At 40.7% G+C, this 15,262-nt stretch overlaps 1 protein-coding gene across 4 annotated transcripts; it reads left to right on the forward strand.

Moving 5' to 3' along the window:
• The first annotated feature begins 2,642 nt into the window (after positions 1-2,642).
• On the forward strand, positions 2,643-14,628 carry LOC135505941 (uncharacterized). 4 transcript variants are annotated; one of them, XM_064925207.1, is made up of 12 exons: positions 2,643-2,708; positions 3,428-3,447; positions 3,611-3,629; positions 11,702-11,877; positions 12,017-12,222; positions 12,471-12,515; positions 12,676-12,691; positions 13,094-13,285; positions 13,389-13,591; positions 13,683-13,718; positions 13,926-13,971; positions 14,183-14,628. In XM_064925207.1, exons 1-12 carry the CDS (start codon positions 2,671-2,673, stop codon positions 14,293-14,295), a joined length of 1,110 nt encoding a protein of 369 aa, XP_064781279.1. In that variant the 5' UTR covers positions 2,643-2,670; the 3' UTR covers positions 14,296-14,628. The 4 variants fall into 4 exon arrangements, with proteins under 4 accessions (XP_064781279.1, XP_064781278.1, XP_064781280.1 ...); XM_064925206.1 differs by having other exon boundaries at positions 2,645-2,708; positions 13,085-13,285; XM_064925208.1 differs by having other exon boundaries at positions 2,646-2,708; positions 13,085-13,285; positions 14,210-14,628.
• The last annotated feature ends 634 nt before the right edge of the window (positions 14,629-15,262 follow it).

Raw genomic sequence — 15,262 nt, forward strand, 5'->3', positions numbered from 1 at the left:
GCAGTGCACCATGAATTCTGATACTTGTGCATTCAAAAAGAGAGATGACCATCATGAATTGTTCAAACCAACTCAGCTGGTTCAAAAACATACGGACGAAGAAAAGTGATGCTTTTAACTGAGGCCATTTTATGTATGCAGTTTGAATGTTGAATTAGGCTACCGGAGTCAAAGTCTGATGGGTTGTATTCTGGTGCAGAGGAAGAACATTGCTCATTTGACATACAGAAAGGCTAGTTCATGCCAAGGAGTGGAATCTTAGAAACACCAGCTTTATGTAATTTTAATTTTGTGAGTTCCACTTAGGCTACTCACAGTTGAACATATCAAATGCATCTTTTTTTACAGTGCTGCTAGCTAGCTAGGCAGTGTTGATTACGTAACATTACGTTGAACGACAATAGCTGGCACTAACCTAGAAAATCTCCAGACTACACAATTGTCTTAGATCACGGCTATGGCTATATACGATCAAACAAATCAAATGTACTGTAATGAAGTGAAATGAAAATGTGATACTACCTGTGGAGCGATTGAAAATTGAAGACGTTGGCTAGCTGTTGGCTTAGCAGCTAGCAGTGATCCTGTTAAGGAACAAATAGCTGGCTATAACAGTAATAAGATAAGTGAAAGTACACACTCTTTTATTGATACGAAGACAGCAAAGACAACTATGTAGCTAGCTAACACTACACTAATCAGTCGTTAGTTTGTTTCTACAGTGCTAGTGGGACGTTAGCTAGCTGCTGTGCTAGTGGATGTATTTTATGCTACAGTGTAGACTACGTTAGGAAAATACGATAATTACGCAATTATTTTGATACAAAGAGGCTATGTAGTAGCTAAGAAGAAATTGCTAAGATTAGACAAATCAAACCTGTACTATAATGAAATGTAATGTTTTCTGCGGACCGAAGTGTAGATGTGTAGATGCGATCGCTCCAGAACGTGAATGTACTGAAGGCCATAGCACAGCCTGCACTGCAGTGCATAGCATGTGGTGAGAAGTTGACTCAAAGAGAGAGAAAGATAAACTGAACAGTTTTGAACAACTTAATTTTAACCAAAATGAAGGAGAAGCAAGATAGAAAAAGAGAGTTATATATTTTTTAATTTAAATATAATTTATCTAGGCCTATCAAACACCCGGCTCAAACAGAGAGGGATGCTATGTTAGCTTTCTGGCTATGGCTATCCAACATTGGAATTCTTCAAGTCAAGGTAAGCTTTTGATTTTATTAATTTATTGCCACCAAGGCCCGCTAGTGTAACTGCAAAATTGCTTGTTGACTGTACACTGTACTGCATGATTGTAGCAGATTTACTAATGCTTTAGTTCTTGTAGTTCTCGTTGACTATGACGTGACAGAGATGTACGATATGTGTAGCAGTTAGCGGTCGTGATATGAAGGTTTGGCTTGGAAAGGTTTTTCGCCTGGTCAAAGACAGCTGATATTTTGTGCACTGAAGTCCACAATTAAATGGTAAAGGTGAGAGGAGGAGAGTGCGTAGATAGTTGCGCGAGGGAATTATATATACAATGAGCAAAGTGATCATTCTGTTTTTATGTGGCTGTTATGAAAGTGAATTGTGTTTGCGTGTGATCAGGGGTGCACCTACGTTATCGTAAACTTTTATTCATAGGCTAGGTTGTAGCAACCTCATGATGGGTACGGTAAAAATTCTGTATAATGTTGTTGCCTAAACCTATCGATGTTACATTGAGTTGGGTGAATGGAATATGAATTACAGTCATCCAATATGCTGCCATGCTCATTAAAAAATTAATCTTAAACGGGACACCACCGCCACTGAATCTAAATGATCAGACCAAAAACATGAAAGGAAAACTGATAGGGTGAAATTATGAAGCAAGTGGCTGGAGAAATACAGCTTCACTCTATCCAATCAGAGCAGGAGGATCAATGTACAGCCCGTCCTTGTTTTTACAGACAGCCAGTTGAGTTCTACAGAAATTTGCCCATATCTGTTATGGTACTCATTTTGTCTGACAATTCGGCACAATCCTAGTATATGCCACTGTACTCAAAATGTTACCTTTTCTACACTGATATATTGAGAAGATTGAAATACTGCTAGTTTTACAGAAAACCGCCCTATCAGTAGCCACCACAGCCATTTAGAATGGCAGTGTCAGCCAATCAGCTCCTTTGTTGTTCAACTCTACGAGATTACTTCAATCCCTCTTTGCGGAGACAACAAATGAGATTTTCAACTCCTTCACCACAACTGTAAAAGGGGCAGTTTCTTGCATCCAACCAGTAAGAACAGGTTTTGTGTTGAGCAGAAGCTAAACAAATTCCAGACCAGCTACTTCTACCCTATATGCATTCCCCCACATGGCCCCAAGCTTTAAAGCTGTTCCGTGACAGTGTCAAACAATACTGGATGTGATTTCTGTATGAATAATACTCATAGCGTTGGTGACAAGTTATACTTTTTCCTTTTACAATGAATGTCATAAAGGCTTTTTAGGTTGTTCCACAGGCTAATGGTTAACTAGGGCATGCCAATCTTAACCAAATGCCAGTTGAAAAAAACAGGTGATGGTGCAGTTCTAAAAGCCTCCTATAGTGTCTCTTGAATATGAAAGTGAAACTGTTTCTGATAAAACCATCTCTCCTCAAGCTGTGTACTTTTTCACTTTCTATGGGCATCAAAGAAGGTTCACACACCATTATGCTTCGGTAAGTCAATTTTCCTCTTTACATTTTAACAAACTGACACAGGATACAGTTAAAGGCGGATCTGTATCGTTTGTTCTATTTATATCCGGACGGATGATAACTGAGACGGATAATCATTTCCAAATTGATTGTCACAGAATGAGTCATGGCATCATTGGCTGCGTTTAAATAGGCACCCCAACATGGATCTTTTTTCGACTAATTGGCCTTTTGAAGAATCAGATCAGCTCTTTAGTCAATAATTGGTCAAAACTTCAGAATAGGTCTGCCTGTGTAAATGCAGCCATTATGTTGCAGATGAGTTGTTCTTAGAGATCACCTGTCTGAAAACTCATGCATTGCTCATTGTTCACCCTTCATTGAGTTCTTATTTAACACCACTATGCTTTATGAATAAGTCAGTGATGTGGTGTGTATAGGCTACTGGTGCAGACAAGAACATATAATGGGGTTTATGATTCTAGTTATATGGGTGTAAAATAGATTGACTTTCACTTTTCACAGCAATTGACTTTCACTTGTTTCCTGTAGATCACATGGTCAAATAAAGCAGGAGGGGAGGTCGGTGGGAGACTGCACAGCTTATCTCAGAGGGATCTGTCAAGTCAGAATGAAAGATGACTTGAAATATTTACACTGGTTGTTATATTATACAGTAAGACATGTATTTTATTGTCTGTTACTTGATTAATAATTTCTTGCCTGTTTATTCCTTACAGATCCACAATGGAAGGCAGAGGTAATTATTTTAACAGGACACAGACCTACCACTTATTTAAATAATATTTCAGGCCAGATCTTAGTTTGGGATTATAGTGGTCTGGGCATTGATCTAAACCAAAACATTGCTACTTTTGTTTTAGGGTCTAATACTTTTCTATTTTTTGTCCATTACAAAACAGATGTGCCAAGATTGATGAAGTACTACACCATCACCAGCAATACTATGGATTCTCATATCCAGTTTATGCAACAACTTGGAGGAGGCTTCACTGAAGTGATGTCACCAGAGCAGAGTGATGTCATCATGGCTTTCTGTCCCATCATCTCTCGTGCTGGTACTGATATTGAGGCAGCACAGCAGCAGATTCCAGGTAGCCAAACCGCAAACTATCCTCAAACTATACTACTGTCAATTTTACCTCTTCTATCTCCATATCAGTTGATCTAGATAGAATGTATCAGGTGGCTAATGACATGAATAAATGCTTTGTTTGTAATTCTTTTGACAGAGGGTAAAGATGTCATTCTGGTAGCCCTGCATCACTATTTTAACCCAGACTGCACTGTACCTGACAGCAGCAGACTAGTGACCAGAAGTGATGTAATACTCACAGTGGACTGTCTGTTCCATGAGAGTAAGGGAGGACTACTGAACTGCCCTCTTAATGAAGAAGCCGTTAAAGAAATTAGGAAGAAGCTTGACATACATCCTGAGGTGAAGCATCAATTTATCAATATCTTCACTCTGTTGTTGGCAAATCTGAGTGGGTGGGGTTTGCACTTTTGGGATTATTGTATTGGTTCCATTTTGTCGGGTAAGCTAAATAAAGAAAAAAACTAATGAGTTGATGATGTACTGTGATAACTTATCTTTTTGTGCTTGTTGCTTGTTTTTCTAAAGACCAAAGACCAGATGGACAGTGTGGTATGCCAATATCTTTTTCATTTGACATTTCTAACATATTATGCTATATCCTGTCTAATATATTTTTTCTTCTTTTTTTTCCAGTGGAGGATTTTCTCTGTCTGTTGTACAATAGTTGTAATCTTGGCCATTGGGACTTTTTTAAAGAAAATTATTTCAGAGAAATATGCTTAGCTTTTTGGCTGCATGTCTGTTCCAACAGTGAATCAATGATAACCTCACAACTGTGGAAGTGGGGCTAATTCTAAACATGTTTCCCACCAGATATACATTTTTCTGATGTGATATCCTTCAAAAATAGTAAAAGAGCATAGAGGACTTGCCACTTGCTTTGTGTCATTTCTCCCCACTTACGACAACATACAAATGATCAAATTCAAAAGACCTGTAACCACAGTTACTGCCAGCTGGCTACTGAAGCTAGAGTTGTTCTTGCAGTAAATGTTTTCTATCCAATCAGGCAGTGAGCATTCACACCAATTCTTATTTAAAGTTAATTCACAGTCAATTCTGGAGTTCACTGTACTTGACAGCAGCAGACTAGTGACCAGAACTGATATAATACTCAGTGTGGACTGACTGTCTGTTCCATGACAGCCAGTGAGGACTGGGATTGATACTGAAGCAGCACCCCAGTTGCCTGGCTACCTAAACTCCTTGCTCCGCCCAAATGCTACGCCCACCCTAAGGACGTTAGTTTCTGGATCTGAGTACCTCCCTGACAATTTCTAGAATGCAAACACATTCTAACCATTCTGATTGATGTTAGAAACCAATGGGTTGGGCCAGAGCCATTTTGACAGTTAGTCATTGGCTTTGATACTCTGATTGGTTAGAGATTATCCCATCACTGATTACTTTGTTTTGTACAACACCCCTCATTTTGACGTCACTACAAACAATGCTTACCCTACTAGCTAAGTAACTACTACGTAACTATTACTAAGATGACACTTGTCTATAGCAATTCATGGAACTGAACCGGTCACTTGATCAGAGTTTAGTGTAGTACTGCATCACACCTTCAACCCAGACTCCACTGTAGTTGATAGCAGCAGACTAGTGACCAGAGATTATGTAATGAAGACTGTTAACCTTCTGTTCCATGAGAGCAAGGGAGGACTACTGATGTGTCGTCACAATAACAAAGCAATCACAAATATTTTGAAAACAATAAAGAAACAGAAAGGAAGCAAGGGCGGTTGCTGCAGCATTTCCCTATGAAAGGTCCAAAGATTATTTGTTGGTCCGTGGTTTGTAATGAGGAGCAAACAGACTCTGCACTTGACACATTTATGAAATTACTTAATCCTGTTACTAATATGAAATGCACCCTTAAAGAACATGACTGTAAAAATGGTTAAATCCCTGTGGATTGATGAGGAATTTAAAATTGGTATGGTTAAAAGGGATGAGGCAAGAAGGAATGGCAAATAAGTCAAATTTAGGCATGACATGCCAGCATCAAATGCTGATACTACACATCCAAGTATATCTGCCCAAATGAAAGACAAGCATTGTCATTTTTAATTCTGTAAAGTGAGTGTGGAAGAAGTGAAATGTTTTGTTGTTGTCTATCAACAATGACAAGCCGCCGGGGTCTGACAACTTGGACTAGGATGCAGGAGCTGCTGAAATCATCAATAACTCGAGCTAATGAACTCAGGGAGCTTATAGCTAACCAAGATAACAACAGAGAGGGAGCCTACCGTGTGGAAGGCATAATGAGAGGAACAGTAACCGAAGTCACCGAAGCAATGGGGTCCATACACTGGACAACCCAGAGAGGGAAACTACCAGTGTTATAACTGCGGAATTCCCAGTCACTATGCCAGATATTGCACGAAACCACTCTCCCGCAGCAACAACAATGGAGAGAAAGAGGATGTGGAGGAGCACCAGGAAGAGGGAGAGGAAGAGGAGGACCCTCTCCTAATCACATGCAGCAGCAACAGCAAGATTACAACCAACCACAGTTCCAAAGTATGGCAGGGAACACCATGCCCTGGCCATGTAGATGCCCACCACCCACGGCAGGAGAAGGGAGACAACATTTTCAACAGCACACTGAACCAACTATGATGTGTGAAGTTGAGGGTGTCCCCATCAGTTCCTGGTAGACACAGGATGCACCTATTCTACTATCAAGTTCCCTCAAATACTACTGAAAGTGGAGTGGAAGTATCCACCAACCCTCCCTCTTCAACACCTGATCGCCCAGTAAGAATTATGATGATGCCACTCCTGCCGACGCCCACACTGTCTGAAACCCAAGAAGTGTACTGGCTAAAGTGCCTATCCACAGGCCCTGCCACCCCTCACATCAAGTTTAAGTTCAACCGACTGAAAACTCAAATTTACACCATGCACCCGTATAAGACTCCCCAAGCTGATATCCATTGCACACTCAATGTAACAGAAACTGATGACTGCCCCTACACTACAGACTGGGACGAAGACATGATGCACCTGACCCTACCTATCAGGTGTTGTACCATTGTGTGTGGCCTAGAGGGGGTGGCAGCACCGGTCATCCTATGACCAAGGAACCTCCATGCACCCCTGGCCTGGAGGCCTGAAGCATCAACAGCTTTTGCACTCCTGAAAACAGATCTATCAGCGGCAGCAGCGCTGATTGCACCTGACTACAACAACAAGTTCCATTTGGATGTTTCTGAAAATGAAGGATTCACCTCATCCGTTCTTTTCCAGAAACAAGAGGGGGAGAGAAAGGTATTGATGGAGGTAGGACAGACAACATGTTCCAGATAAGTTGCTGCAGTGGCAAAAGCTATTGTCATCCATTGGTGATCCACACCCATCATGGCGTGGCTGCATATCTGATGAGCAAAGAATTCACGTTCAGTGCTGAAAGAAAAACCAAGATCCAGAACAAATGCACACAGTCACATATCACGTTTGTGAACACCGACAAAAACATGGCTGAAGCACTCAACGCAGAAGAAGGACTGCCCCACTCTTGTGCTGAAAGAGCGGCACAAGAACTAAAACTGAGACCAGACCTGAAGAATGAACCACTGACTAATCCCGACCACTGGCTGTACACTGATGGCTGCTGCTACAATGGAGAAGAAGGAAACACAGCAGCCTATGCAGTGGTACAGCAACTCCCAGACGGCTCACATGTCACCCTTGAATCAGCCATCATCCCTCAACCAGCACCTGCCCAATTAGCTGAAATCATCGGATTGACGCAGGCCCTCATCAGAGGAAAAGGAAAGACTGTGAATATCTATACAGACTCAGCCTATGCCCATGGAGCAGTCCACACTGATGGACCCAGAACTTTTACGAGAAGCACATGGCCCCACACACGAAGGCAAACTAAAGACCCTTCAAAAGGTCTCGCACATCTGGTGGCACCCTCATATGATTAGAAATGACTGACTTATTTTGTGACGAATGCAACATATGTGGCAGCCACAACCCAAAGAAACCATATCAAAGACAAATGGGCTCATACCCAGTTTCTAATACATGTTTTCAGGACATTAGTACAGACTACACCTACATGGGTGCCGATAATGTAACCAAAGGGAAACGCTATCTCCTAGTTATGGTAGATAGATTCTCCAAATGGGTAGAAGCAATACCAACAGAAAAGGGGATGCTAGGTCAGTCGTTAAGTGGCTACAAACCAAACTAACACCCAGGTATGGCAACTAAGCCTCACCAGGAGCAGGCACCCATCTCTCTCCTCATGAGATAATGACTGGAAGAGTCATGCCTGGTCCACCAAGGGAGGGAGGTCATATGCCCGCTCTTGATGTACAACAAATTGTAATGTCTGATTATGTGAAAAAACTGACGGTTCTCTCTGCAGCACTCTCTACCCAGGTTCACAAGGTCCAGGAGGGGGAGCTGCCGGGGGACACGCCACCACTGAAGGTAAAGGTTGGTGTATGGGTGAGGGTTAAAGTCCAGAAGAGAAAGTGGCTGGTCCGTACGAAGTGAAGGAGGTTACTTCACACGCAGTCCAGGTCAAAGGTAAATCAGGCGCACCTTGGCACCACCTTACACATTGCACCCCAGCCCCAACTCCTTCCAGAACACTGACTGAAGTCAGAGCTGATTTGAGCGGCCTAAATTCGATTCCAAATGAAGACAATCCTTACTCAGGTGATGCGGCATCAAACTCCGCCTCCCCTGAAAAAGGAACCTCACCCAGTTAGAGGGACATTTCTCCCTCCCTGGGTGAGGCTGGATATCTGGCCCCTTATTTGTGATATTCTTACTGATATTTGGGGTGTCCCTGGTCACCTTCACATGGTTAATTGAACAACTATTTCACCCTGCCACATCACATACACTTACCCTTACCCATGTCCCTAACTCCGTTCCTGATATCACTCCCTCCAATCACTCCCGTCCCAAACGTAGCAATACACCTACAGACCCACCATGCACACCAGACAAGGTTAGAAGCACCACCTTATGTATACCCACGAATGCAACCACCAACATTGCACTATAGTTTTCACGTCTAGTAGACGTGAAGAGGGGGATTTGTCATGTATATATATGTAAACATTCATACACATAGCTCATTTATTATACAGCGCTAAGCTAATCTGCCTGACTCAAGTCATTTCACGTACCCCTGCTAAAACAGGAACCAGGTCACTCTTCCGGAAATAAAACTACCCCCTCAGCTCTGATGTTTCACGACCCCCTCTGCTCTCCTGTCTCACTGTCCCCTGACACACAAATATCTTGTTGGATAAAAACACACATCCCCTCTACTGGTCGAGTGCTCAGAGCAGAAGACTCTGCTCTGCACCAATGGGGCTACTGCTATGGCTAGAGCAGATCCGTCTATAACCCTTCGGGACCAGTCAGAAGACCGACACGACAAGACTCTACCTACTTTATTCTATGTATAAAAATGAATGTAAACCTTTGTATAGGTCTCTTTTTCACCTGACTCCTTACCAGTTATATGAACTAGATCCGTGCACGTTAAACTGCAGGACAAGATATCTTTTGACTCAATAAAACTGCCTTTTGTTACAACTGAAATCCACTCTGTCCAGCGCCCGTGATTTGGTCTCGACTCTCCAGTATTTAAACACTAACAACTCTCACCAACAGATGCACACACAGACATGTTGTTGAGCTGTATACTTACTGTCCCTTTGTGCATCTCTCTTTCAGATCTGCCATGCACTCCACCACAGCCACAGCCTCACCCAGAAGTGCATACACTGGGCTTATCAAGACTGACAAAGCAGAGATAGGTGGCTGACAAGGAAAAATAAAACAACATACACTCACATACTTATTACTCACAATGCAAATAATGTTTAATTAAATCAAATCAAATTTTATTAGTCACATGCACCCAATACAACAGTGAAATGCTTACGAGCCCCTAAAAAACAGTGCAGTTTAAAAAATATACGGATAAGAATAAGAGCTAAAAGTAACAAGTAATTAACCTATGAATGAAAGTTTACAACGTAGGTGCACAGGTTGAGAATTGACACATTCAATACTACTTTGCACACTCTTGCCTGCATAATGGCTGCTGTGGCTACTGGTAGCTAGCATGAGACGAAAAGGGAAGTTTTTACGTAAAACTAGCAGTATTTCAATCTTCTTGATAGAGCAATGTGGACGACGGTAACATTTGGAGTACAGTGGCATATCCCATCCCTGCATTGAGGTACGTTTTCTAATCATTATCTGCCGCAGGCTCCATGGTGTCTTGAAACCATGATTGCGTTCCGACCTCAGTGTAGGCAGTGTAAACAAGCACAGCTGAAGTCAGTATCTTCTGGCAAAGAGAAACACTAAAGTATTCATTCTCCATATTGCATACCTTTTTAGAGATGACTTCATTCCTGAAATGCCCTCTTCGCGGACACAACAAACAAGATTCTCATCTCATTCACCACAACTGAAAAGGGGACCTTTTCTTGCAGCCGACCAGTAGAAACTGGTTTTGTGTTGAGCAGACGCAAAACAGATTCCAGATCAGCTACTTCTACCCTACATGCATTCCCCCACATGGCCCCCAAGCCTTGTAGCTGGTCCAGAGACAGTGTCTAATTAACAACAATATCACAATTTAATCACTAATATGTGATTTCTGTATGAATAATACTCATAACGTTGGTGACAAGTTATATCATTTTTTATTTTATTTTTTACTTTTACAATGAATGTTAAAGAGGCTTTTAAGTTGTTTTACAGGCGAATGGTTAACTACGGCCAGTTGAATGCCAGATGAGAGAACAGGTGATGGTGCAGTTCTAAAAGCCTCCTATAGTGTCTCTTGAATATGAAAGTGAAACTGTTTCTGATAAAACCATCTCTTTTCCCTCAAGCTGTGTGCTTTTTCACTTTCCTCTGGGCATCAAAGAAGGTAGTCAGATAGTCTTTCAATAGTCATCATCCAAAGGAATTCACACACCATTATGGTTCAGTAAGTCAATTTTCCTCTTTACATTTAGCACTAACTTAGACATGATACAGTTAAAGGCGGATCTGATCTGTGTAGTTTTTGTTCAATTGATATCCAGACTTAAACATTGAAGACTGATAATAATTTCCTAGTTGATTTTTAAAATCTTTTTCCACTAATTGGTCTTTTGGAGAAACATATCAGCTTTTTTTTTCAATATTTGGTCTAAACTTCAGAATTAGTGTGCTTGTTAAATGAGGCCATTATGTATCAGTTTAGTTGTTCTTAGCAGTGCACCTGTCTGAACTTGTGCATTGCTCATTGTTCACCCTTCATTGAGTTCTTATTTAACACCACTATGCTTTATGAATAAGTCAAAGTGATGTGGTGTGTATAGGCTACTGGTGCAGACAAGAACATATAATGGGATTTATGAAGCTAGTTATATGGGTGTAAAATAGATGTCAGCAATGCACTTTCTTGTTTCCTTTAGATCACATGGACAAATAAAGGCAAGAGGGGAGGTGGGATTGAGACCGCTTATCTTATCTCAGAGGGATATGTCATGTCAGTGAAAGTGAAAGACGACTTGAAATATTTACGTTGTCTGCACACTGGTTGTTATATTATACAGTAATATATGTATTTTATTGTCTGTTACATGTTAATACATATTTGTTCCCTGTTTACTCCCCTTACATATCTACAATGGAACGCAGAGGTAATTATTTTAACAGGACACAGACCTACCACTTATTTAAATAATGTTTCAGGCCAGATCTCAGATTTTTCAGGCCATAGCTTATAGTTGTCTGGGCAGTGATCTAAACTAAAACATTGCTACTTTTAGTTTTAAGGTCTATACTTGACTTTTCTTTTTTTAATCCATTACAAAACAGAGGTGCCAAGGATGATGAGGTACTACACCATCACCACCGGCAATACTATGGATTCTCATATCCAGTTTATGAGACAACTTGGAGGAGGCTTCACTGAAGTGATGTCACCAGAGCAGAGTGATGTCATCATGGCTTTCTGTCCCATCGTCTCTCGTGCTGGTACTGATATTGAGGCAGCACAGCAGCAGATTCCAGGTAGCCAAACCTCAAAGTATCTTCCAAAACTATATTACTGTCTCTTCTATCTCCATATCAGAGTTGATCTAGATAGAACATGTGTCAGGTGGCTAATGACATGAATAAATGCTTTGTTTGTCCCTCATTCTTTTGACAGATGGTAAAGATGTCATTCTGGTAGTCCTGCATCACTATTTTAACCCAGACTGCACTGTACCTGACAGCAGCAGACTAGTGACCAGAAGTGATGTAATACTCACAGTGGACTGTCTGTTCCATGAGAGTAAGGGAGGACTACTGAACTGTCCTCGCAACAAAGCAGCAGTTGGTAACATTCTGAACCGGCTGAACAGGAAGCCAAAGGTAGTTCACCCATGTTCTGTGTATATCTGTCATTCAGTCAGGATCATTCATGAATTGGACACACAAACCAGACTCAGTTGGTTAGCAAAAACAGTGCATGCAAAAGCAGATATTTTAACTGAAGCATTTTATTACACAGGGTCCAAGAGTGTAAATAATTTGTTTTCATTTAAATATGAGTATTTGTTATTTTTAATGAAAGTATATTGAACCACTTTATTCAGTGTATTGCAATATTTTATTCATAGGTGGTAGATATCAGCATTGACATCCCTGATCACAGAAACAGTCCGGTATGTATATTTTCATTTTAGGAGTTGCCACTTAACAGCTGACAACATTACCAACAATTGTTAACCACTATATGGATGTTTTTAGTCTGATTCATAGTTAATTTTTTACAAAGTTTAAAGAGATCCATTTTTTATGTAATTTGTAACCTCTCTGTTGCAGCATACATTTCTTCGAGGTAAGTACTAACTATAAATCATACATTAATATGATGTATATGTACAATATCTACATTCCTTTGTCATATAAGATATTGGGGGATCAATGTTGATTCCTGTAAGAAAAACAGACTGCAAACTGATTATGTGGAAGCATTTTGACTTCAGTTGGAAAACCACATCCACCACTTTCTCATTTCCAAGAACTATTATGAAGGAACTGCCTCCCGTCTCGTTTCAGAGACATAGTTCATCTTGACTGGATTGCCATATTACCAAATAAGCACAGTGGACTACTAGTGTGTTCTTCCCCTTGAACTAGTTTGATGTAATACAATTAAACATATAAAGCATTATATCTAGATAGACAATATGAAGAAAATGTAGACATTATTCACACTATGTCTCTATAGGGATGTCAGGGATGGTGAGATTCTTCATATTTGTGGTTGGCAATACCTTGGGTGCTCATGTGGATTTGACAAGACATCTCGTCATCAGAGGAGGCTGTACTGAAGTGATTTCACAAGAGGAGAGTGATGTCCTCATGGCTTTCTGTCCCATCGTCTCTCGTGCTGGGACTGATATTGAAGCAGCACTGCAGCAGATTCCTGGTAATCTAGTCAGGGCAGGGTCAATCCATCCAAAATTAATTGGAAAAGGCAAACAAAATAAAATGGTAATGAGATGAAGTGTATTTTGTTTTCCTTTTGACAGCGGGTAAACCTGTCATTCTGGTAGTACTGCATCACACCTTCAACCCAGACTACACTGTACCTGACAACAGCAGACTAGTGACCAGAGGTGATGTAATACTCACAGTGGACTGTCTCTTCCATGAGAGCCAGGGACTATTGGAGTGTCATCGCAATGAAGCAGCAGTCAAAGAGATTCTGAAGAAGCTTAATATACATCCTGAGGTAAAAGCTCATCACCGTCATTTTTTCTCTCACTTTGTTAGTTATGTACTATGAGAGCTAAAGATAATGTTTTAATATTTCTTTCTTTCAGACTGATTCTGGATCTGTCTGTATGGGTCTGCTCATGGTATGAAAAACCAATGCAAATGACAAAATACATCAGCATTATACTGCATTATACCCTCTCAACCAATTTTTGTATTGGGATTTTTTTATATTTTTTATGCAGAGGTCTACTTGTTGCTTGTAATGTAGTAAATATACAGTACAAACGCCATACTATTCTGAGGATTCTGAAGCCAATGTGTCTTTTTCCAATTGTTTTAATTTCCAGATGGTGTGTTCCTGGATCCTTGATTGCATCTGGGCAGTCAGGCGTTGTAAGTCCATCATTAAGTAAAGCTAAATTCTACAACATTACACTATTTACAGTTGCTTATGTTCACATTATATTCATAACTAATAACTATGTAATCCATATGTAGTTGTTGGTAATTATGACATGTTTTTATAGAGGTTATATTGTTTGCATTTCAGAAACATTGACTGTATTGTGATAATTGTACTTTACTGTAGCTAACTGACATACAGCTTTTTATGTTTTCTACTCTCTTACAGGTTGCCAGAGATCACCATTTGTTGTTGGGCTCATTATGTTTATTGTTCTTTTGTGTTTGGTGGTATTTTTGATTGTTTCTTTCTAGAAACAATGAGGTTTATCATAACCTAATGGAAATGGAGCAAGTAGGTCTAAACAGCAACAGAGGAATAAACTGTAGACTACACAGACAACACAGATAAACTGACTTAATTATACATTAAAAATAATGAATACAGCCTAATAAAGCACCTACTCTTATCTATCTATCTCATGTAATATTGTAGGACTACTCTGATAGTATATTCTGTGTTGCACTTTGTTCTGCTTTGACTGCCCTTCTTTTAAATATTAAAGTCATTGAATTACAGTTGCTTTATGAGTGAGCCTTTGATGAAGCACAAATAGTCATCAAATCTAATAAAATGTATTTTATATAGCCCTTCGTTCATCAGCTGATATCTCAAAGTGCTGTACAGAAACCCAGCCTAAAACCCCAAACAGCAAGCAATGCAGGTGTAGAAGCACGGTGGCTAGGAAAAACTCCCTAGAAAGGCCAAAACCTAGGAAGAAACCTAGAGAGGAACCAGGCTATGTGGGGTGGCCAGTCCTCTTCTGGCTGTGCCGGGTGGAGATTATAACAGAACATGGCCAAGATGTTCAAATGTTCATAAATGACCAGCATGGTCAAATATTAATAATCACAGGCAGAACAGTTGAAACTGGAGCAGCAGCACGGCCAGGTGGACTGGGGACAGCAAGGAGTCATCATGTCAGGTAGTCCTGAGGCATGGTCCTCTGCGAGAGAGAGAAAGAAAGAGAATTAGAGAGGGCATACTTAAATTCACACAGGACACCGGATAGGACAGGAGAAGTACTCCAGATATAACAAACTGACCCTAGCCCCCCGACACAAACTACTGCAGCATAAATACTGGAGGCTGAGACAGGAGGGGTCAGGAGACACTGTGGCCCCATCCGAGGACACCCCTGGACAGGGCCAAACAGGAAGGATATAACCCCACCCACCTTGCCAAAGCACAGCCCCCACACCACTAGAGGGATATCTTCAA

This window comes from Oncorhynchus masou, chromosome 19, assembly GCF_036934945.1.
Source record: "Oncorhynchus masou masou isolate Uvic2021 chromosome 19, UVic_Omas_1.1, whole genome shotgun sequence".
Classification (NCBI taxonomy): Eukaryota; Metazoa; Chordata; class Actinopteri; order Salmoniformes; family Salmonidae; genus Oncorhynchus; species Oncorhynchus masou.